Consider the following 26,002-nt stretch of genomic DNA (forward strand, 5'->3'; position numbering starts at 1 on the left):
TCTTGGTCCATCTATATTATAAAAAATAATTATTATTTACTTTCTCAACGTTTCCATAAAGAACAACCAGACACTCTCTGTTTGGCACAAATGAATTGCTTCTCAAATGCAGCATGTAGTTTTACTCTCCAGTACCATGAAGACGTCAACAAGTTTTGAAGGAATTCAGATAACGCAACAAAAATTATTAAGTTTGATTAAAGTTTGATTTAAAAGAAAAGATGAAACCCTCTTCTTCTCTTCTGATAGCTAATAGTGCAAGGGAAGAGTCATGATAAGAGCCAATAAGTATTTAAAGTATGAGAACGTCAAGGAAAGTGTGGAAATGTTTTAAGGTGGTAAAAGGTTTCAAAATACTGACTTGGTATTGGGGAGAGTATTGTGTTTGTGTATGTTTTTCCTCCAAACTAAGGCTAATTAATCTGTGGATCTTATGTAAGGACAAAATGAAGTACGTCTCTACAAAATCAAGGAAAAAAACCTGTGCAAATGTAAAACAGAATGATCCGTACATCAGCTGTGCTGCAAGTCCTTGATGTAGTATACATTTAAACACAGGAGTTAGCAAGATCAAAATTGAAAAATTAATATTTAATATGACAAATGAGAAGAATATAATCTTAGAGGAAGAATATATCTGTACCACAGTACACAACTTTTTTAGAAAGAACCTCTCCTGAAAGTAGGTTTGCTTTGCTCAGAAAGTTTCGTAGTTCCTTGATAACCTGTAAAAAAGGACCTGCTATTCAGACATAAAATTTGTCATATCAAAACTTCACTGATAACTGAAAGTTTAATTGAAACATCATTGGATGCTTTTTTCATGGTTTAAACCAGCTCATCCCTGTTTGCTGATACTGGCAACTTTCTGAAGGCATGCAGAATTAGTGTGCCTTTAGGAGACATTTGAAATATATCCAGGAGATCTTTTTTTTTTAATGTCATTGGTGTTCTATAACACTTTATGCATAAGGAACCAAAATAAGGAGAAACATTAAAATTCTTTAGAAGATGCAATGAAAGTATAGCAGGTTTAGATGTCAAAGCTTAGATGTTGCTAAATTTTTTCAATCCAAACCTACTACCCTTTAGTCAAGTACTGGAAAAGATTATGTATGGGGGCGTTAAATATTTCTTTACATTCAATGAAAACTTCCACAATAAGTTATAGGAGAAAATGTACTTTTGTACAGCAAGCAAGTATACCCTTCTACTCTGGGTGTACACATCGATTCTAGACTGTTTGAAATTTGAAGTGAGGCTGTCAGTGTACTGATAGCAAATTTGAGCTCGGATAACTGCCTATAAAAGTCAGGAATAGAACAGAAGTAGATTTCAAAAGGTCAAGACTTAAATCTAAAGTGTATATAAAAATGCATAAGAAAAACCTAAGTGGCAACTAAAACCCAGTTTTTAATGTAAGTCCTTCAATATTAAACAAACTTTGAAAAGCTCTGTCCCTATCAAGTCATGACAGCTCTGAATTTCAATTAATAGGATTAGATTTAGTTACTAATTAACCTCATTTCAACCTAATTAACCTAGTTATTTGATGCTGAAAAGCTCCTCCTCTATGAAAGAACTGTAAGATTTCAGCATCTGGACAATCAAATGACTAAAAAATAAATTCTAGCAGATAGGATTAATAATAATGTATCATTTTAAATACACTTTCAAAAAAGCTCCCAAATTCATCCTTGACAGATACTGAAAATTATTTTAGATCAAAGATACGTTAGATTTTGGATTTTGGCCTTCAAAATTTAAACACCTTTTATTAGTGTTCATCTGGAGGAATGATGCCATTTTTAAAGCTTACCATGCTTTGGAGATGAGAAGACTGCAGAAAAAGTGCTTTCACTCTAATTTCAACTGAAGACCTTCGTCTGTACCTTACCCATCTGTGCCCATGCACTTCGTACAATGTTTCCAGTAAAGTACTACTGATCATCAATCAAAACAAAGTCAGTGTATCGGTGTCATAGCTACCCATGAAGTATTAAACATGTATAGATCACCAAAATCCACTGCATATTTTGATCCTCCGTAGGTACGTTTTTTCCTCTGTAAGAGGCAATACAAAGTAAATGTAAATATATTCAAATGAAATATTTTCTATTTTACCAAGGAAGTCTAAATTGTATCAATTGTTTAAAATATCATAATTTTTTCCATAAATGCCTTGCTCACTTGTCAGATATAACTTCATGCTAGTTGCAAAACTTCATAATCTATTGAGGGTTAGATGTTTCCATACCCTTTTATGGAAAAATGGACTTTTTCACATTGTTGTGCATGGTTTGTAAAGACACGAATGAACCCATGGAACTCAGAAAAGGTCATGCAAACCGTTGCAATTACTATATTTATTTTATCAATGACAACCCCATGAAAGGAGCTCTCAGAAAAATAAGGGGAGGCCAGCTGTTAACTCCTAACATCTACCAAGAAGGAAGCTCAAAAAAGGCTGGGTAAGTGTGGGGCTGAATCTTGAAACAAAGAACTGAGCTGTGCATTAACAGCAAGCACATGCTGACCTTGGGTCCACTCTGCTCCTCCTTGCCTGAGAACCAATGTGCTCGATTCCTGTTGGGCAAAAAATGCTGACTTATTCTGAAAGAGTGTCTAGTGTTACTGTAAACACACATGGTTTTTACCGTTCCTAGCAGAGCACCCTCTGCACCAAGGTTACACATTCTTTGTACGCCTGCAGGAAATAAAAGATGTTAATGGTGGGGACCTCTGTTAGGAACAGTAGCCCTTAGCAAGAAGAGGAAGGACTAGAGCATGGTAATATATCAGCAGTCTATGTAAAGACATGGTTTGATTGTGAATGTGTGACATAATTTTGGAAATGCTAAAGGATTGACAGAAAAATCAATTCAGCTGGAATAGATTAGGGGACAAATGCAGTGGACACTCTACAGGTTGGAGGGTCACAAAAGGCAGTAGAACAGTGGCAAGTCACATGCACCAAGAGTCCAGGTGAGGATGTCTGTGCAGATCGCGTACGCCAGCACACCAAACACAAGGGCCGAAGGGGAGATGTTTAGTCTGCAGAAGACAGTCTGTAACAGTCTCAAATTTCTGAAGGGACTCCATAGTTTCTATTAAATAACAGAGACTGTTGTAGTATCATCTGAATGGCTGTGTAGCTGCACAGTCCTAATTCTTGGTCAGTTAGAAATGCATAATTTAGTATTTAAATACATTTTCTATGCCAAATTCTCTATGCCTCTCTAAGTCTTGTGCAGCCTCCTTAAGGCATTTATTTCCCAAGACACTAGCAGCAGAAGGCTGCTACAGGAAATATTTCTTTCTTCAAAGTCTTTTTGCCTGTGTCCCTTACTTGAGGAGCAAACTGTCCTCTCATTTGGTACTGGGACAGCTGTTTGCACAGCTCGCTGAAAGCTCATTAAAACAACATAGGGTAAAAAATAGACCTAATATGAATAATTTCAATGATCCAGTTTACAGCAAATGGTTGAATTCCTGAACTTAGAAGGCAGTGAAATAAAGTTGGGGATGCAACACTGTGACTCACCTGCAAAACAAAGCTCTCTTTCAGGCAGTTACAACTTTCAATCTATTTGTGCTAAGATGAATCACAGTCTGGCCCACTGAATACATGAAGAGGGATATATATTTTTTCAAACATAGTGGATTCATGCATAATGAAACCCAGGAATTATTTCTTGAACTGTAAGCCAGACTATAAATTCCATTTAAAAATTGGCAAGATGCATTTGAACACAAATCCCCATTGAGATACATAGCTAAACAATTAGTACAACTTTTAGGGATTCACATGACTTTCTCAACATTTCAGGTAGGTAGACTTCCTAGAGGTGACTGAACATACAACAGGTGATTGCTGGAACACCAAGAGATGAAAAATGAAGTACAGACACAGTAAGAATGTGGTGAAAAGTATTAAACTCCCCTTGAAGATCTGCATGTTCTCTAATTTGTAAGCTATTCCATATGAAATCTAAGATAATTAAGTGTGCTCACCTGGTTACATGCTGAATGAACTCTTAACCATGAAAAAATGCATACAGGAAAGGTAAACAAGGGATACAGGACATACACTTTATGAGAATCAGTAGACACTATTGGCTGATATATATGCTAACAGAGGAGTGGGCTTGTGAGCCTTTGTAGGTGCTACTGAATGAAGAAGTTTCATTCCAGGCTCTGGTTCAGACTCTAAGTATGCTTTCTGGTCAGCTCTTGCTGGGTAGAGAGTTTATGACAAATAGCCCCAGGGGAACTAGATTTCTTTCCTAGTTGTGAGGAAAAGGCTTGAAGGGAGGAAATTTATCAAAGAGAAACTATGAATGAAATGAACTGTTGAATAGGTGTCAAGAAGACTTTAGCAGAAGATGGTAGAGACAAACTTAGCTTGACAGTTTATCATAGATTGAATCATTGCTTTCTGGTGATTGCAGCAGTGAATATGAAAATGCTCTGAAAAATGAACTGGAAAGACTCCCAACATGACTTACAGTAAGATCCTAAGCTATTCAAGATGACTGGACTTAAGCCAGAAGTATATATCATAAAAGTAAGGAAAATGATTCAAGAAAATAAATGCTGTTTTTGTTATTTTTGTTTCTGTGTAAGCTAGCTAAAAAGAATATTATTAAAAAATTACCTGACATGTCGTTCTTATAATGAAGACATGAGTTCACAATCAGAGGTCTGGCAAGCTAGTTGGGGTCAGCTCTGGAACCGAAGGCCTGAAACAACCCAGACCTTCCTTGGGAAAACCCATCAGGAGATGTTTAGGGTAAGGCAGTGAAGACAGAATGGCTTGGAGAGGAGCATAGAGCTGAAGGGCCAGTGGGCTGGAGTCCAGCTCAACCCTGGTTGTTGAAAGTGGGAAGGAAGTCCCTATTTTTTATGAAAGTCATTTGGGTATTAAATCTAAAACATCCCAAAATGTCCAGAAAAATTAGAAGGGTGCATAGGAAATGTAACCAAGTTTCAATAAAAATGAATCAGTGACCTACAAGGTTTAGCACATTCCTTCATGAATTAATACTGCTCTCAACATGAAGCGCTGCAGCCTAAGCTACAGAGAAGTGTGTATCCTTTCAGGGTTAGATGTGAAGGGATTTACTGATTTTGGACTGCAAGTTAGGCACAGTGTTTCTCTCAATAGGTCCAGACCAGGCAAAGTAGGAAAGAAAAAATATTGTATTGCACTTTCAAAACCAGTTGAGGATAATCAGATATTACAGGAAAGATGATAGTTTATTCTTAATGGTATACATATTTTCTAACATCACTGAAGAGCAGAAATATGCCTCTTTGATTTTCTTACCATAATTTATTTGGATGCTCTTCAGGAATAAACCTTGATTTAACTTTTGGCAGCTTTTAAATTTCATTTTGGTGGTAAGAGCTCTTCTGAAATTATTTTATCCCTCAATTACAGATATATAGGGTCAGCTGACATATGTTCTCTAGGTTAACATAGGGATATTTTTAATGTCTGGGAATATGAATTAGCTTTTTCTTGATCGAGTAAACTTGCTCCAAAAGTTTTACTATTTATAGCATAAACTGGAGAACACAGCATACCTTTCTTGTTTCTTTAAGGACTGTTCTATGAATGGGTGAGTGTCTAATTGCTGCAGGCTCAGGAAAGTAATATGCTTTTGAGTTCACTTGTCAGTCACTTGACTGAATCAGTGAAATCTGCTGCTTCTTATCAGTGAGATCTGCTGTTCAAAGGTCCATTAGGAATAAAAGCAAATTCCATCTTGACTCCTGCTGTGTGGGGACATTGGTAAGGCAATGCTTACTCAGTGTTCATAGGGTTGGGATGTTAAAAGGGGGCTGGTTTTCTACCAAATTAATGTGGAGCCTTGTCCCTGAGCTCCTTTATTCTCTGTCACACACATGTAAGGCTTTCTCAGGTTTCATCAATTTGTTGTTAGGTTGCTGATAGAGTGAGCATTCATGCAGATAACAATTTGCATGCAGGCTATAATTGTGGGTACAGCAACTTCCACTTACCCCTACTAATAACTCACCATGGTCTGGGAGTGATAGATGAGTAGGAAGTGCTAAGCATGGCTCAGCACGGTTCTGCCCATTCCACAGGTTTGTCTCAGAGGAGGGGGAGTGTTGGAGCAGCAATCTCTCATATTAAAAGCTGCTCTACAGGGGCCATAAACTGGGACAGTTGCAAATGCCTGCCAGTGCACTGTCAATCCCACCTTTCTCTACAGTTATGCCAGGGATTATCTTGCCCTGACATTCAGGGAAGCAGCTGAAAGCCAGTTGTGCCCCACTTTCCAGGCACTTGTAACAGAGCAGAAGTATAGGTAATTTTCTGGCTCACTGTTGTTTCTTTTTTTTCCCCTCCTGAACTAGAACTGTTGCATGATAGGTAAACAATTAAAAGGCAAAAGTGCAGTCATCAGATCTACTTGTCTGTAAATGAAAAAAATAATTTCCAAAATCCCCTTTGCAGTAAAAGTTCAAATATAAAAACCTTGAAGACAGTTTGTCTGAAGGAGGGAATGTGGAGAGACGAGGTAGGTGAAAGCAGAGGTTCAAATTCTCATTCAAGAATCTCACTGAGGTGTCTTTTCCATGAAGGGCAATACAAGAGGTATTGCCCTACCCAAGCGTTATCTGGGAAGCAACAGGATAAAGATCTTTCCACCGAGAGGATGATTTGCTCATAAATTCCTATTTGAATCCTCTAAGCAAGGTCTAAGCCTGGAGAAGTCTGTGGTAGACAAAGGATATCAGAATGAATTAATCAGTTTGACCTTTTTGATCAAGACCACTCAATGACCGTAAGTGTGAATCTCCTACCACTGCTGCTTTCAAACACTTCCTGGCACTTCTTGTCTTCCAAGCCGCATGGGTTTTTCTAGAAAACTACCAGATGACATGGACCAAAACTAGAGCAGGAAGCAATATAACTAAAGAACTGGGATAACTCTATGCCAGTACTCAAGTCCTTGTCTTGTTTAATTTACTTTTTCAGATGCTGCTGTGTGACTGTGTTCTTGAAACAGGTGCCCTTTAAACCTTGGCAACTGACCGCTGGATGTGTGCACTCTGAATTTCTTTTTATTAAGCCCATACTTTCTTCTGACAATACATATGAAACAAACCATTGTGACTCAGCCCACAGCTCCTTCAAGAGAGAATAATCCCAGTTTTGGAAGCACTTTGGTTGTGCCACTTTGTTTCTGTCATCATTATATTTCTAAATTTATCTCCTGGATTTCTAAATAGAGAGGCAAAGAGCACTTGTAAGCAGTTGTGCAGCACTATATAGGAAACAACCAGAAGGGAATATAGGAGCCAATTATTTTCTGGTTGTCTGCACTGTGGGCCAATAATTAATTCAGATTGTAAGCAGTGCTGCTTGTGAATTGTTCATGGCAAATGGGGGATTTTGGTGCTGGAATGAGTTTAAACTTGCTTCTATTTGCTAAAAACAGCTAGAAGTCTACCATAAAAACACATTTACTTCTCTGTTATCTTTGACAATTACAATTCTTGATTTCACTTCAACCTACTAAAGTAATTGTCCATACTGCAGCATGCTACAAAGACACACTGTCCTTTTTTTTTTTTAAGTTGCTTTATTTTTGAGGACTTACTTTGCTTTGCTTAAGGAAAACAGGTAAGGAAGCATAAATAACGTATATCAGGAAATGAAATGATCACTGTATCTTTAGGTGTATTAGAATGCACTTAAGAAAATAAGAGAGAGATTTAAGTTAGAGTCATGGGAACTGGTGAACAAAGCACCAAAAAGCATGAAACCCCAACACAGATGCAGCAAAGATTTTCCAGATGTGGAATTTTTTTCTATGGATCAGTACAGTTAGCTTAACCTACTTAAGCTATAATGATTATTTTGAGGAAAAAAAAGCGTGGCTCATTTCTTATCTCTTAGTCTTTTAATATAAATAAATGCAATTTATTTTGCTGAAGATTTTTATCTAGATTTGCTTTATGAAAAGACGTCTGTTTCTTATTCCTCTTAGTTTGTCTAATGTGGCATACATTGCCTCTCCGGAAATGCCTTTGAAACATATTGCAAAAGTTAATAGATGTAGCAACTTCGTAGATTGGAAACTTTTTTGGTTAGTTTTCCAATGTCCATTTCCTCATTAAAGACAAAATTATGCCAAGTTTTGATTACAACTGTAAAATATATATATATTTTTACAGTTTTTTATACGTTCTTTGGTTATGTTTGTGTTTTTATATTCTTATGTCATACACTCATATTTTTTCTCTTTGTTATTTATTAAGCTGAAGAATTGCATTGACTTGCTTTATTCTGATCATTGATTGGTTTTCTGCAAATTTTAAGATCCCTCTAACTTTTGATAGAATGTTTCCTAACATGCAGATGTCTTTTGCAGTTGCTGTATAAGTTACACAGGATTCTTAATTTAATGATGAGTAGTTGGTACTGTTTCCTGGGGGAAAACAAAAGAAACACCCATGCAACAAAAGTATATTCAGTGTACACATTAGGACTGAATATTCAGTATATTTTTGCTACAAAATACTGTTTTTGACCCATTAAAATTGAACTCAATATTTAGATGATGTATTGCATTACTAATTTGGAATTCTAGGCAAGTTTTGACTTGGTATATAGAGGGTTACGATTTGTGTAAGTCCTACAAAAGGCATTGGTAAGAACTGTTTCAAATTTTACCGATGAAATTGTTATACTAATCAATTTCTCTGTTACTAGTTTGTCTAGACTTCTAAAGCTATGTACAACTTTAGCATCAGCAATCTACTGAGGTGAGGAGCTCCATAGCTCAGTTCTAGATTGCTTCCCCTGTTTGCTTTGAATCTGCCACCTCTATTTGATGTCCTCTCATTCTTTTACAAGAGGAGACAAGCAATTGCACATAAAAATCAAATGTTTATCAACAAAGAGTGATCAAACATGGAAAGCTATTGTCCTGTGGGACAAAAAAAAGATGAGGTGCAAAAACTTTGGCTGTTGAAAGAAATGGCAGGTATTCAATCTGTGACTGAAAAAGCCAGTACCACTTACAAGCTAGGAGAAGAAAATCCTGCTCTAACTAGTTTGCCAGAGACAGTGTCTTCTCCATCATCCATTGTTATTGTCTGATCCTGCAACAGCTCATTGAATGGCTGCTAAAAGACATTTTTCCTAGAAATTCCAGGCTGGATCCATGGTTCAAAATACAGGGCTAGACTTAATTCCCAAGGGCAATCTGTATAAAAATCTGAGATCTTCTTCTAAAAGGAGGAAAGAAATTTTAGGACAACTATATAGTTTTCATTTTCCAGTCACAAATTCACTGACAATCATGAATTTATACCTGATAAAATTGATTAATTTGATACACATGCTAAAGTTTTGTATATCAGTTACAAATGTGCAGCAGAGCCTTGCACACAAAAAATGTTATTCCACTCACAGAGTTAGTGTGAGCTATTCCACGAAACCAAAGCCTTGGCATTCTCTGAGCATTCTGGAGTTTCATCCCTGTTTCGAGAGACTCCCATGGTAACTACATAAGAAAAAATCTTTCTAGTGTATGGATGGGTTGTTCTGTAAACAGTATTCTGTGTCAATCAACTGATAGATAAATTCTTGACAAAAGTCTCAGTCTTTCTTTTTCTTCCTTGCAATGTGAAAACACATTCTGGGATGACATTGTAAATTAGACACCTGCCTAGAGGATGTTGTGGTTTATTTAATTCTTTTCCTTGCGTTTTAACAGATCTTTCAAATGCTCTTCTCTAATTTCAAGCCTGTATTTTGACATGTATTAAAATCCATGGTTCTTCTTTGCCTTTCAATTCTGCTCATAGGCAGTTACTGAGACATGATATACCTGGCTAACCCTCTGGAATTGGTTACCAAATATTTCCTCTTCTTTTAGGCCAAAGTACAGCAGCAGGTGCAATTCAATCCAGAATAGACTTGGATTTAAATTAATGAGCTACCAATTGAATTAAGAGAATATTCACAGAGGAAATTTCAGAGAAATCATTTTAGACTGGGATTTAGCAAATTTCTATTTCCAAGCTGTGTCCAAATTCATGTTACTAGAATTATTACCTGCAGGAATAACTCTTTGCAGATTTATAGTTTAGAGATCATTTGGCAGTTTTGTCCATCAATAAACTTTTTTTTCAGTGATTTCTTTATTTGTAATACTCATATTACAAATAAATGCAACTAAGAAACCATTTCAAGTAGTTATCCAATTCTTTCCTAAAATGTTATGAAGGAGAAATTCAATAATAGTCAAAATTAACACAGAGGTAGATTGACAGAGGCATGTGACTGACTTTGCATATAAGAATTGCACACTGGTGCATTTTAAAGACCATTTGCATCTACCACATTATAGAGAATCAGCATTTGATTTGATTGCCATTTCCTGATATGTGCAAAAGCAATTTAATTTTACAAGAGTATTTGCAGAGAAGATATGAGAAAATGGTTTAACTTGATGACTGGATACCACAAGCTATTTAAAATCTTCAAGATAATGAAAAACACTTTTTGTCAGTGTAGTTGGTATCTTTCAGATTATAGACAATAAAAGCTCTAGTTGCTCAGGCTGAACACACTATTTATTTGTGGCAGAAGCCACAATTCTCTCAAACATCACTTGCTATAGCAGGAGACATTCAGAGCACAGGTCAAAATTTCCCACTAGGAAAAAAAAAACCATTCTGAGCAACCTGTGACACTGCAGTTACATCCAGCCCTATCACTGTCCTGCCAAGGATGGTTCCGTATCAGGAGGACATTTTGCCTCCAGGTGTGCCTAATCCAAAGTGGGCTTTTGGGTGTCTCTCACCTGAGTTTTCAGCATGGCCTTAGAAAAATGTAAACAATCATGTCTTCTCATCAAACATAAAAGACCTCTCTCTTTTCCCTAAGAATTTTTGAATAGCAACTTTTTACTCTAGTAAAGTGAGCATGCGAGTACCTCAAGTGCATAAGCAACAAAAAACATGTTCCAGTGATTTGGGACTGAAATAATTTTCCAAAACCACACAAGGGTTTCTGTTTTAACAGATGAAAAAAGAGAAGTTATCTTCACACTTTTTTAAGTACTCTAAGCTCTTCATATTAAATTTGGTTTAAAATTGTTCAGGCTCTTCTTGGTTCATCTTCAACAACTCTGAAACCACTTAGTAGTTCAAGTCCTATTTTCAAATATGAACACAGGACCATAATGTAGTACAGATGTTTCGAATGTTGTCTAGGAACCCAAAGAAGTAAAGAAGGGCATCTTAATTTTTTCAGAAAAAAATCATCATGATTTTGTGCCATGTGCAGATTTACCGCCCAGAAGTAAACTTGGCTGGGCTTTGGTGCACAATTAGCAGGTGTCACAGAGAGCTTGTTTTTCATCTTCAGGTACCTAAATAACTATTAAAATGTAGTCAAAAGTTAATTTTAAAATTTGGCTGCAGGCACCTCAGCTTTGCAGATGCTGCCTCTATTCTGGACACTGAAAAAGAAAGACCACCACCTAATTTCCAAATCATCACTGCTTTGGAAACCACAACCTGATGACTGCATGTCAGTATCAATTAGGACCAAGTGAGCTAATTTCTATTTCATTTGAATCAGCACATGTCTTTGCCATGAACTCAACCTGAACAAAATTAGCCTAGAAATAACTTGATTAATTGGTTATCACCATTCTCTGTTACTCTTATTATAGCCAAAAAAGGAGAGGAAGAACAACTTGATCATGTTTGCTTTGATTTAAAAGCAATTTTTCTCAGGGACTACCTCTTTTAGAATGTTTCTGATGTCCAGTTCAAAAGGGGACCACCGTGTGGCCTGGGTAATATGAATGCTACTGAGTCACTGTGTAACTGATACTTAACTTTATGCTGAGAAGCCACTTGATTAAAATTAATTATATGACACTAGCCAGAATATACTGAGTACCAGTTTACAGTCTGTTTGGTGGTCTAAAATCTGAACATATTATAATTACTTTTAATGTAATACAAAATTGAATTGTCTGAAAGTAAAAAATTCTTGGGTCTCCTGCTGTATTTTCTGTTTTGACAACAAAGAGCACAATTTTCACAATGTTTTTGTTCATAAGTTGGGATTTTACAGTCTCTAAGGGTGGATAAATAAATGATAATAAACTGGCTGGAGAGCAACTCTATGGAAAAGGCCCTGGGGTGCTGGCAGACAGTGAGCTGCGCATGAGCCAGCAGCGTGCCCTGGCAGGAAACTGAGCTGGCAGCAGCCTGGGATGTATCAATAAAAGCAAGGCCTGTAGATAGAGGGAAGGGATTATCCCTCTCTGTGCAGTGCTTGTGAGACCACATCTGCAACAGTGAGTCCAGTTTCAGGATTCTCCCAACACACAAAAGACATTGATAAAAGGGAAAAAGTGCAGGGGATGGCCACCAAGCGGGTCAGGGTCTGGATCACTTGGCCTGTGAGCTGAGGCTGCAGGACTTGTTCAGCCTGCAAAGATGGCTTTTGGGGTCCTACCAGCAGCTCCCCAGGACTTCACAGTAGGGAAACAAGCTGATGGAGCTGGGCTCTTTATATTGTGCATGTGAGGATGAAAAGAGAAGAGACAAGAGGCATAAGCTGAAACCAGGAAGGACCAAGCTGGACATCCGGAAAAGTGTCTCCTCCATGGAGACAGTACTGCAGCAGAACACTTAACTACAGAGATTGCACAGGCTCTGTTCCTGGAAGTTTTCAAGACTGGACTGGAAAAAGACTTGAGCAACCTTGTCTGAACTCAGGGCTGGCCTGCTTGAACAGAAGGTTGGAGAAAGAATCTCCAAAGGTCTCCTTGAAGAGAGTTATTCTTTGTTTAACTCTACGTCACTAATAGGTCATGAAGTCTGTTACATGTTCTTACATTTATCAATCTGTGAAGAAATATTATTAATGTCAAATATCTTTAAAATAATTCAATGTTAATGCTTGGGGTTTTGTATAATCACTTAATTTCTATGATAAAAACAACTTGCCTTAAATAGGAAAGTACAGGCCTTAAAAAGACATTGGATTGAAAGACTTAGCATGATAGCTGGCAGCAGCAATCACTCAGCTGGTATTATATAAAGTTTTATTCCTATCAGGGAAATAGCTTGATTTGAATAAGGTAATTTTATTACTTAAGAAAAGACATTAAACCATCAGAAAATCAAAACTTGATTGCTCATCACAGGAATATAAGGCACTTAGGCACAGCTTGTCTCCTCTAAAATGAAAAATTACATCTGAACGTTTGTCAAAGAAATATTTAAAGTTGTTTCCAAAATTAACAAAATCATCAAAGAGTCTAGAAAGATATTATAGTTAAAAAAACCCTAATGTGTATGATAAAGTATATGTATGTATAATACAATGTAAAAATAATGGCCTATCCTTGTTATTAGTCTGAAATAATTCAGTTAAGCTTCTTTATCTAAGCTTTTAAAGATGCAAATAAATGAGATTATATTAAAGATATGAAGAAAATTAAATGCCTTTGAAGTAACAATGGCATATTTTGATTCAAGAAGCTCTTCTAAAAAATGTAAAAGCAGGTCCATACTGATGACCCATACTTTCTCCACAAATCAGGTGGAGAAAGAAAGCAGAAGCTGGTTAAGGAATTTGATGCAAAACAGGTTCTGCTAGTTCCCAGATACTGCAGATGTACTTAATCATTATTATTTTTTTAATGGAAGTTGTTTTAGCCTTCCACAAAACACCTGTTTTTCTGTCCAGGCTGGTACCTGAACTTTTGTGTCCTTCTCCAAGGGTACACAGCCTTCTTACCACTGGCTTTCCTCAGAGCACGTTCACACTACCTGACCCTACCCTTCACTCTTTAAGACTAACAAAAGTAATATACTAGAGGTGACCATGAAGAGTTTTAGGCATCATCCTGCTTCTAGTGCATTTAGCATGGTTTAAAGAGGATTTTCATAGGAAAGCTGCTGCCGTAGGGCCTACTGTTTCCTCCAAAACTCAAAGAAAGTGGCAACAGCACCTTTGGCTTCACACAGTGCTATGTGGATTTTAAAGTTTATATGTTTATGTCCATGTGCATACAGTGAATATGATGTGACTTTTAAAAATGAAGTAATTTATTCAGAAGAACAACTACACAAGTGTGTGGTTAATAAGCCACTAAAAATCAAATACCAAAAATCCTGACATCAGCTATTTTACTGCATTTAGAAAAAAAATAAAGAAAACAACTAAAAATGATTAGGAATCTTATAAGGAAAGGTCAGCTTTTGGTATCTATTGGCATCATCATATTTTCTAGTAATGAAATAAATAGCAGGAGAATAAAAATATATCTATTAGCATCTATTAGTGTTTGGCAGCCATCCATGCATTTTCTGGCAGAGCTTCTATAACTGTTTTCCAGTATGACAGATTGAAGTGTGAGTGCTCACCTGACATTGTTATTTAGAAAGCAAACACCAAATTTTATAACTGTTGCAATATTGACAATAAAAGAAGGATTATCTAACTAGAAACTGGTACTTCATACTAAGGTCTCACAAAAACTCTAGTAAGACTATTCTAATAAAACCAGATAAAACACTTGCTAAATGGAACAATTAGTAATTCATTTTGCCTGGTTTATTCTACAATACTGGCAAGAGTAAGTAAGTAAGGCAGCCAAAAAGCTAGTAACTGTGCCAATTACCTTGTATTTTTCTCCAGGTTATGCAGAAACTGATATCCTGTAGCCAGTCAAACTGAATTTTTTAATGTTTGCTATGGGTTCAAAGCAACTTATATATGGATGAGCCCTTAATGACTTTATGAAAACAGCATCTAGTGAACACTGCTCACAGAAAGAATTGATTTCTCTGGATCTAGAATATGTTTGTAAAATCTAGTGAAGATTTTATTGTTTTTCCCTTTTGATTAGAGCTGCAGTTAAATTAGATTAAATAAAAAGACCTCCACCTAATGTGCCAAGCAGCTGGTTTTTTATGTGCCTTGTTACGTGATAGTGAACCTGTCGCTACTGGATTTTCCAGGTCCTCCTGCTGTGAGTTCTCACAGACAGCCCGACCCACCTTGTCATCACTCCATCACCTCCTGTTCTGCTGCTCATCTCACCATGGGAGCTGAGCACCAAGTGTCCTCTGCTGCCTGACACGGACAATTAGAGTCTGTGAGAGGAAAAACCCTGCCATTAAGGTCCCTTTAATCCTCCGTGTATTTGCCTTCCTTCTGAATCAAAAGACAACCAGGAAAATTAACACCAAAGAACAATACTTTATTAAATAGTGTCTTTACCAGAAATCTGGGTTAGATGCAGGACAAAAAAAAAAAAGGCTTGTTCACTGCTAGGCCCATACTGTAATACTAACACTGGGGAGATTTCAAACACTGTATGCTGGCCAGAGATCCACTGAGGCTGCTATTTTTTACTGTGCTTCATGTTTTATCCTCTTGTTGGCTTGCTGATCAACAAAACACAGATGCGAAATGGGCTATCAAATCTCTTCTCCTACATATCAAGGTCTGACACTTTTATTTGTGCTGAAGTAGATCTCTCTAACCTACTAGTTAGAGAGAATACTGAGATTTACCCAAAGAGGTTGTGCACTTTCTCCACAATATATTTTTAAAGCACAAGGGAATATTTTGGTAGAATCATGAAAACTCAAAAGCATGTTCAATTGCTCTCACTTTAAATAACTTTTTTTACTTTTAGAGCAGCAGCTATTCTAAATGTATACTCAACAAAAAATTACCACAGGGCAGTTGTTTTATGCACAGGAAAAAAATTATTTATTATAATGCTGAGCATTATGGACCAATGGTGTTAATATTTATTTAAAATTTGTTTAGGGCTAGACTAAACCTTCTGTCCTGTTTATTGACAGCACATAGTTTCATCACCTCAAGAGAAGCCAGCTGTTCTTGTCTGTGACCAGATGTGGATATTTACTCTACCTTTCCCACTGGCTCTGTTGTAGCAATGTTTCTAAGTCACAGAGTTCACTATTCCGTACAAATATTTGAGGATAAATTGGGAAAGCATGAAGCAGGTACACAAAGAGACTTAGGCAATAATTCTAATACTGGCTTAAAGTCATTTCACGTTTGTTTTGAGAATACTGCTCCAGAAACGGAGTTAGCCTTGAATTAGGAAGCTCACAGTGGATTCATTGTACGGAATATTGGCATCTGTGTCAGGAGCCATCTTGAATCTACAGTTAGTGGAGCGTTAACCAATACCATTCATGAAGTCTCATATGTGATTCATGTTAGTAAAACAGATGCTGATATACAGCCACGTGAACCAAAGGTTCAGATGCTGACTATTTAATATAAATGGAGTCAACACTACAAACCCTGACACAGACACCTCCATTATTGACAGGTATGATAAATTCTCCATCCTTCAAATTTCTTCATAGTTTTTGGGCAGAATTTGAGAATATAAATCACTACAGTCAGCAAGGTGAGTAAAGGTATGCAAATACATAATTTACTCAAAAGAAAAACAGATGAATCTGAAAATACAGTGTTTTGAATCTGGTTTCTGGCTTGCATTCTTAAGGTAGGTGCCAACATTACTAGCCCTGAGTCATCTCTTGGCTTGAGCCATCATTTTCTCTGACTGTGAATACTGCTTGATCATAACTTCTGCCTCAAAATGTTGTTTTGAAAGAGTTATTTTTTTCAACATTGCCAGAAATGTCAACAATATTGAGACTTCTTAAAAATGCATTACTCAGAAATAGCTGATGCCACAGTATATCATTTACAATGCCCTAATTCACACAAGTGGAAGCAATTGTGCGCATGTCTAGGCATGACCAATGTTCTGCTCAATATACTGATCATTTATAGATTTTTGCCAAAGGCACTTTGCAATTGCATGTTTTACTGCGCTTTCCACTATTAAAAAAATAAATTTGTTATGCAACTCTTGAGTTATTAATTGACAAAAGCAGCAATGTTTTCAGATGTTTGGCTTTGCTCCAAATCTAAAAATGGTATGAGTGTTTATTTTATTTTCAATAAGTATTCATTTTACGGAGTTTGCATTTGATGTCAAAATTTACTGCATGTTGGAAAATATATAAAATCGAAAAAAATATTTAATTTCAAGGATTAAAAAATGCTATAAACACAATCAGTAATGTGTGAACTTCTAAGCTGCTTAGGCAGCTTAGTCCATTTAAGGATCTAAATGTTTGGTTGCCTATAGGAAAAGCATTTGAAAATATCAAAGTATCTGGAGTCTACAGAATAGAAGGTCTTGTAAAAACAGTTTTTTTATTTTATATATAAAATTTCTAAACCAGAAACACTGGAATAAAAGCCTTTCTACTTTATTTTATTTCTTACTCCAGTCCCAGAGGTAACCAAATAGTAGTAAGTAGAAAAGAGGGGCATACCAGAGAATATTAGTTCAAATTCTCAAAATGAGAAAAGTTGTTTCACTAGAAATTTTGAGTTCATTTCAATCCGATTGTAATACAATGCTATTCAAGCTCTTTGCCTATGATGTTATTAGCTTTGCAGTAATAAAATAAACAATGACTTCTTTGTGTTCTGTAATATTTTGTGACATATTTTAGTTCGCTTGTGAGTATAAAGTAGAAAGCTTTAGATTGTTGGTATTTCCAAATAAATATCAACACTAGTATTTCTTTTGTTCTCTTACAGCAGACATGCAAATATGTGATATTCTTTTTTGAAGGCTTTCACACCTTACGTATATCTTTGTCATTCATGACTATAGGTAATGTCATTCTGGTGAAGTGACAGCAGCAATGATCAAACATCAGCAAGTTACATTGCAAAGCATGGGATCTGAACGTCTGATTCAAGGTCCAATTGCATTTAACTAGAATAACACTTACTGCCCCTGGACCCAAGTGACCCAAGTGACTAGGCCTGACTTTAATAATCATCTCCCTCATGAATGCTTAATATTGCAAAATAACCCATCATAGCCTCAGGAACTCCTGAGCTGTAGAGTTAAAGAAATGCCCAAACTGATTAAAAGGCAACCACATATTCATTCTCAGTCTAGCTTGTGCTCATGTGCATGGAAATGTCAGCAAACTGATTTCCTGCAGAATGAAGTTCCACTTAATATTTGTAATATTAAATGTAATACTGTCCACAGAAAAACATAGCACAAAAGTCTGACCAGAAAGAAGGAAAAGAGAGAGAAACTCATATACATATGTACAGGTTATAAAGTGTGTGTCAAAAATACATTTATTTTATATGATTACCAACACTGACATTATAGGTAATTTTCACACCAAAGAAGTAAGCATAGATCTTTTAGTTTTATTTGAAATTAGCTTCAAATGGTAAGGCCAGTTATAATCAGTTTGCATATTTTGACATAATTTAGAAGATGTGACCAAATATGAACTGCCTCAGAAAAAGAAACACCGAATAATGCTGCCTGTGAAATCTATAAAGAAAAATCTTATTAAATAAGGGTCACAGTTTGGGAATTTTTCTGAACTTTAATAGCTAAAGTAGCAACATCCTGAGCAGACAGCTCCATAGCTTTTACGGTACTGACTCTTACTGTAGATTTTCTATCAAACAGTTTTTTTAACCTATTCCTCTCCTTTAATAAGCAAAAGAAAAGAAACAGTCTGAACCAGGTTAATACAAGAAAACATCACCAACAAAAATCAGACATAAATCTGAGTGCCAGGTGGAACTTGGGTATTTTGAGGTATTTTTCAAGCTATATTCAAAGTACAGTAGCAAACTATCAATTAGAATTGAAGACAAGCAACTGACAGAGATTCTTGAGAGCTATAGCGCTGAGTGGAGTGTTCTCTAGTGTTTTTCACAAGAATACATCCATTTGACAGTGTCTAGCAGGCCATCAGTAATAGATTTCACATCCCAACACCAAAGCACATTCAGTGTTCAGACGGCACGTATAACAGAAAACATCAGAAAAACAATTTTTCAATATTCTAGAAGTATTTAGCCAAAACAAATGTTACTATCTCCAGTGGAATACTCCAGGTAACTGAAATTTCTTGCCATATTTAACGACAGACAGTAAAGGTTACACCAAGTCAAAAGGCAAATTCCACTGACTTGAGAAAGCCCATTTGCACCCATGTTTGTTGATTGAGACATCAAATAAATCATAATAGATGTTAACACCAAATAACAAGTTAGTAAGTACAGGAATACTGATATGTAAGGAGCAACTGCAATTCAACTTTGTAGGACAGTTTCAAACACCCTTATTTATATGACACGGAAAACTGGACTGCTTTTTAGGAAGAGAAATTACCCTATTCAGGAAACAACAAATAGCCTTTACGCAGACATTGGTCCGATCTGTAATCCTATACATTTGAAAGCCCACAGCTGAAGCCTGTCTTTTATCACTTAGTTAAGTAACAGGGTATTCCAAAAACAAATACAACAAGGAAATGAGAAAACGAGTAAATATTTACTCACCAGCCTTCTCCTTCTCTGAAATAACTGGCATAGCCTGAAAGAAAACAAAGAAGATACCACTATTAAAAAATGTTAGGGAATATTCAGGGAATACCAGTAATATTAAGGAAACACTATGAAATCTTGGGGTAAATTGTGTGAGTGTCTAGAAGGTCTGGAAAAAACTGGCTTCTCACCGTGTCAAGCACTCTGGAGAGAAACATACACTTCCCATTTGAGTGTCTTATAATCTATTGTGAAACTAATTACCGTTAGAAAGAGCCAGGAAGGAGAGAAGGGAGGAGATGGTGTTAATAAGATACTCCTATGATCACATTTTGAAATAATCATCCTAGAACACATGATCACAAAATTCCTCTGGGAAATTACTTAATAATTTTGAGGGAGGAAGACAAAATCTGTGTGTCTGAAGATTAGACTGAAATGCCAAATCTTTATTCTGCAGGCTCAAATACATGTTGTTCTATAATAGACCAGTTTCTTACTTTTTATATAAATTTTCAGAGACAAGTAATAGAATTGTTTTCATATTGGCTATAATTTTTTCTGGGCTTGGAAAATTGCATGAGACATCTCTTTTTTTTGCAATAGATGTAGAATTTTTTCATATTATCCTTTTCTTTCAGACTAATATAGAAGAACTTTCTGAGAGTATTTTCCCTAGAAAAAATGCAGTTATAGATTGAATTAACAGTAAAGTGAAATTTATATAGCAAACACATAAAAAGAATTTTAAAATGTGCTCATAGCATAAAGGCAAGAAAGTCTAGATGATAAATCTGATTGTGTATGCAATGTATGCAGAACTGCCACATGAGCTAAGGTATCAATTTTACATCCTTTTCACTTATGTTAGTCTAGTCTTTATTCAGCAGATTTTCCTGCTGCAGATTCAAAGTAAAAGAAAAACGGGAGAGATGAACAGAAATAACAAAACAACCAACTTCAGACTTGCTATAGAATTTCTCAAAACAGACTTTGAAAATTTAATTTCAGGATTTGATTTGTCCTGCTATATACAGTAGTGTTTCATAGCATTTTCTGCATAAAATTTCAACAAAATTTCAACTAGAACATGTCTTAGATGATAGGCATTAATATATGCCTTTGTGATTCTTTCTTTTTCACCTGTACTCTTGCTGGCTAAATGTGTGTTGTTTGAATTTGACATTCAAAAATATTATACAATCAGATCAGACTAATATTATTCAAACCAACAATAGCCTTTTGCTGGAAAAGCATTTTTCTTGCATTATACAAGCATATATTTGTTCAGAAGAAGGACCAGTAATGCAACAAAGTTATTAATTTCCATAGACTGAGGAAAATTAACATGACAAAAACCAATAAAATCACAGAGTGAATCCAGGTCTCAGTTTCAAAGAAAGAAAAATGTATCATATGTTAATTTTTATAAAAAGCTGATATAATTTTGAAAATGAGTATGTATTTTTCTTCTCTTTCCCAGACTTAAGTGGTTACACTGGCTAAGATAATTAAGAAAATAAGAATGAAAACCTCAGACTCACTATTCACATTAGTCCAAGGAGGAAATTTGTAAAGACAACTTTGTAGAGAGGAGAAGGTGAGAAATAAGCGAACAAACAGGAAAAAAACCCTTAATGGCACAAGAAAGAATGAGGAAACATTAGTGTGAATCAAATGAGAGGGTCAGGACAAAAGAAGGAAAGATGGGGACAGGCTGATATCACACTTTAATGTTGAGTTTGTTAGCTAGAAAAGGTATGATTTTCTTATCAAAAGAAGGGATCTTCTTTTGATAAGAAAAGCTTAGAGAACAACATTCAGATGGTTGATGATGTGGAAACCAAGAATGTCTGCACTGAAATCATAAGCTGTGTCATGGAAAAGAGATAACAGTTTGATGGGGACCGCCTCTGGAAGGTCTAAAATGCAAAGCCAAGATGAACAGCTCAGGGGAAGCAGTTACAAGACTCAATGGGGATACAGTAATGACAAGTGGAGAAGATAATTTTCTGGTGGCTTTATGACAGACTTAAATGGGCTTTTATCATGTTTATAATTGCACTGCGAGTCACTGGCAGTGCCTTTAACCTGGATGAACTCTTCCTAAACAGCTGTCATCATCATTCACATTAACATGTAGATTTTTGTTCATATTGGCATATCAGATTTAATTAGATTAATAGATTAATCAGATTAATCAGTTGTTAATAATGCCGTCTGTCACCTCAATTTATTTCCTGGAAATATACAATATTTCTAATCAATGATCATTAAAACATGTTGATTTACAGTGAAATATATATTTTAGTGAATTTGTTAGATGGCAGTCTTAAAGGTTGCTAGCGTTTAGTGGATTTAACCCAGGTAAAAAACTGTAGCGGGAAATACATAAAATCATCAAGCCTCAGGGCAGATGGGGAAGTCACAAAATTTATACTTCTGTTAAGTAAAATGAAGAAGCATTTTAAGTTCCAGAAAACTGAAAGGTAGAATGAGGTAGAGTGCTTTCAAATATCTGTTTTCTAAACAGAGTGCAGTGCTTCTGAATTAAGATGTAAAATGAGCTAAAAGTTCCATCCACACATTCTATTGCTGCACAAATGCTGAAAGAAAGAAGCCTAAATGGACATTGCATCTCTTGAAAATTTAAAATAAAGTAAACCATGAGCAAATATTGTTGAACAAGATCTCAGACAGTCCTCCTATTGTTTAGTTTTTTGTTAACACAGCTACACATGCTGCTTACATGCTGCCCAGTGGGAAAACATGATTGTTACTTATGAGAAATTGTCTCATCTTCAGTACAGTCTTGAATTCACTGGAGGCCTTCCAATGAGTTCCATATGTTCCAAATGAATTGCATTCCCAGGAAGTGATTTAACATTTCTGGCAATGGAGCAAATAAACTGGATTTTCCTGCTTGACCAGATGGGTTCACTGTAACTTCACATTATTTCTCACTCTCCTCACAGAACTGAAGAATTGGACTAACAATTTCTGCATGATCAGATCACGTGTTTTAGAAAAAAACAGATGCCTACCCTTCAAAGATTTCAACAAACATCTCCCAAAGTCACACCTCTCTCTATGTTTCTAATAGTATGTGCTCTTAGCAGCCCCAAGAAAGAAGAGGAAATAAAAAAGGAGAGAAAAAGAGGAAAAAAACCAGACCACTGCTGAAATATATGCAGCTTTTTCTTTTAAATTAGAGGATGGGATTTTTAAATTATGAAAATCTCATTTGAAATGTTATATGAATTTTTTTGTGTACATCCTTAACATATTGCAACTGTGTCATTGAAAATATGTGTGCAAATATGACTGTAAAGTGTATGTAGAACACTATAGAATTATAGACTCATAGAATAGTTTGGGCTAGCAGGGTCATTTAAAGGTCACTTCTCTGCAATGAGCAGGGACATCTTCAACTAGATCAGGTTGCTCAGAGCACAGTCCAACCTGACCTTGAATGTTTCCAGGGATGGGGCATCTACCACCTCTCTGGGCAATGTGCCAGTTGTCAGTGTTTCACCATCTTCACTGTAAAAAAATTCTTCCTCATATCTAATCTAAATTGACCCTCTTTTCACTTTATTACCATTGCCCTGCCAAATAATGTGCCCTCATCTTTCTTACAAGTCCCTTTTAGGTACTTTAGGCCACAATGAGGCTTTCTCTTCTCCATGTGGAACAATCCCAGCCTTTCCTCAACCTTTCCTCACGGGAGAGGTACTCCAGCCCGCTGACCATCCTCATGGCCGTTGTCTGGACTCCAGCCCTTCCATATGCTTCCTCTGCTGGGGACCACAGAGCTGGACACAGTCCTCCAGGTGGGGTCTCACCAGAGCAGAGGGGAAGAATGCCCTTCTTCACCCTGCTGCCCATGCTGCTTTGGATGCAGCCCAAGATTGTCTCATGGCTGGCTCATGTCCAGCTTCTCATCCATGAACTCCCCCAAGTCCTTCTTGGCAGGACTGCTCTGATCTGTCCATTCCCCAGCCTGTGTTCATACCAGGGGTTGCCCCAAGTGCAGGACTTTGCACATGGTCTTTTGAACCTCATGAAGTTCCCATGGACCCAGTCATCAAGCTTGCCCTGGTCCCTCTGGATGGGATCCCATCCCTCAGGTGTATCAACAGCACCACTCAGCTTGGTGTAGTCTGCAACCTTGCTGAGGGTGCACCCAATTCTACAGCCTGTGTTGTTGATGAAGACATTAAACAGCGGTGGTCCCAATACAGACCCCTGAGGGACACTGTTTATCACTGATGTCCACTGGGACATTGACCACTACCCTCTGGATGCAACCATCCAGCAAATTCCTTACCCACCAAACGGTCCAACCATCAAATCCATCTATCTCCAACGTAGAGAGAAGGATTCTGGGGGACACACAAATCAAAGGAGTTACAGAAGTCCAGATAAATGACATCTGTAGCCTTCTCCTTGCCCACTGATGTAGTCATTCTATTGTAGTCAACTAGGTTGGTCAGGTAGAATTTGTCCTTGGTGAAGCTGTGCTGTACATTTTGAACACATATTGGATATTTTTCTTTAAAATTGCTGTTACCTTGACCATATAGATATTATTACCTAGTAATACTGGGTTAAATAGCCACTTCCTGTGAATTTTATTAGATGGTGGTATTCAGTTTGGTGGAAAAGGTGTCTTCCAGCAAGAAAAAGAAATGGTGAACATTCTGGTAAATCAGAACTTAAAATAAAAATTTTGCACAAATTAAAATTTTGTTTGACCCAAGCAAAATGTTCTTCTGGCTTTAAGAATATTTTAACAGAATAATAAATATGAAAACAAAAGCCCATAATTTCCAAGAGAAACCATTCATTTTTGCCATGAGCAGTTCTTCACTATGAAATAAGGAAAGAGAGAATCCCTCTGCACCCTCCAAATGAGATTCCTTCCATTATAGTGTCAAAATTCACATATTTCATCTCTGACCTTGGATAAAAAATTAGAACCATAGCTTTCCAGATTAGAAGTGGTATAGTCAATAAATATGTGCAGTGTCTTGGTGGTGAAAGAAAGAGGCATCATCTGCAAAGCATCGTGTTTGGGAGCAGTGGTGAGGGTATGCTGAGCTGCAAGATTGCCACTGTAAAAACTTGAGGTACACCCAGTCTGACCTGAACAGAGCTGGGCTCTCCCTTAACTGTAGGCAAAGCTACATTATTTGTATACTGACTCCAAACCTGCAGAGAAAGCCACTATGATTAGAATTAAAGTAGATTTTGTTTTGGTTTCTTGCACTCACATAACATAAACAGCTCTATCATGACTGACACATTTGCAAAGGGCTGCCCTAGGTGGCAAATATTTGTATAAACAGGCAAGTTATTGTGGAGGAACATGTATCATAGTATTTCTGAAGAAATTATCCAGTTACATCTATTTATTGTTGTAGTATCTCATAAAAACATTAGAATGTCTCTATATTTCAGTTTTACAAAAAAAAGATACAGCATCTCTATTTAAAAGTTAATAAATCCACTTTTTGAATTTTTTTATTACAGAAGATAAAGTGCATTTGGCATTACATTGGAATCACATTTTTATTACTGCCATCCAACTAACAATGGATATTTTATTAAGTCCTTCCATCTTAAAAGTCTGTCAGCTATTCAGCTTTTTTCAGGTATTTGAATAGAAATGCTGGAAAATTTCCTTGCTAATGATTCAATGCATCTTGATTTGTAAGCATTTTTCTACAATTTTGCATGAGGAGATAATATCTTTTACTGCCCAGAGTGAAAGGAAAACTCCAGGGCAAAGATTAACATATGGGGATTTGACTAGAAAGAGAAAATCCAGCCTTTACAGGTAGCTCACAATTGCTGAGCTTAAGATGTTATAAATCCCCTACCCTATTTTTGGAATCCCTTTTATGTTATTCACCTCTTATTCCTGCAATTAAAGATCATGGTGTAAATTCTCACCTTAGTGGATGCTTCTGTTATGAAAAATAGAGATAGTAAACATTGTGGTTTCCACTGAAATTATTTGCTTCAAGACTGAATTCATTCTATAAAACTAGAAGCTTTATATTGCAATAGAAGCAGAAAAGAGATCAACCTCCAAAGACTGCAAACACAGAAAATAATGTTATATTTATGTTTTAGAGAGGATAATTGATTTTAAGACCAGAAACAACTATGTAGATTGAGATATATCTCACTTATCTTCCTTCTATTCAACTGATGAAAACAAAAATCTAAAATCCTCTCAATATGGATGATGTACTGAGCTTCTAACAAGAATAAAAGGAGGTAATATCAACGCAATGTACAATTACCAAGGAAGGATAATGAACCAAATGACAGAGAACTCTATTCCAGTAAACAAGAAGAAGTTTGTACCTGAAAACTGAGGTAAAAAATGCTCGGTCAGAAAACAAATTTTAAGCATTATTCAGTTTATCATTAAACAGCATGTGCTGTATAATCTGGAGTTCTTAAACAGACTTCTTATTTTATTTTATTTAGAAGGTATGCTCCAATTTTCTTAATTTGGATAAG

General features: G+C 36.3%; 1 protein-coding gene across 2 annotated transcripts in view; it reads right to left on the bottom strand.

Moving 5' to 3' along the window:
* Nucleotides 1-26,002, bottom strand: part of DLC1 (DLC1 Rho GTPase activating protein) — a 203,789-nt gene that overhangs the window by 110,455 nt on the left and 67,332 nt on the right. Inside the window, exons 1-2 of one of the 2 annotated variants that reach the window (XM_048303350.1) lie at nucleotides 19,657-19,678; nucleotides 19,481-19,514 (exon numbers count right to left, since the gene is read on the bottom strand). In XM_048303350.1, coding sequence (XP_048159307.1) covers nucleotides 19,481-19,511 — 31 coding nt within the window. In that variant the 5' untranslated portion in view covers nucleotides 19,512-19,514; nucleotides 19,657-19,678. Of the gene's footprint in view, nucleotides 1-19,480; nucleotides 19,515-19,656; nucleotides 19,679-26,002 lie in introns of those variants that run through there. The other variant, XM_048303347.1, reaches the window with a different exon arrangement.

The sequence above is a fragment of the Corvus hawaiiensis genome, chromosome 5 (genome assembly GCF_020740725.1).
Source record: "Corvus hawaiiensis isolate bCorHaw1 chromosome 5, bCorHaw1.pri.cur, whole genome shotgun sequence".
In the NCBI taxonomy this organism is placed as follows: domain Eukaryota; kingdom Metazoa; phylum Chordata; class Aves; order Passeriformes; family Corvidae; genus Corvus; species Corvus hawaiiensis.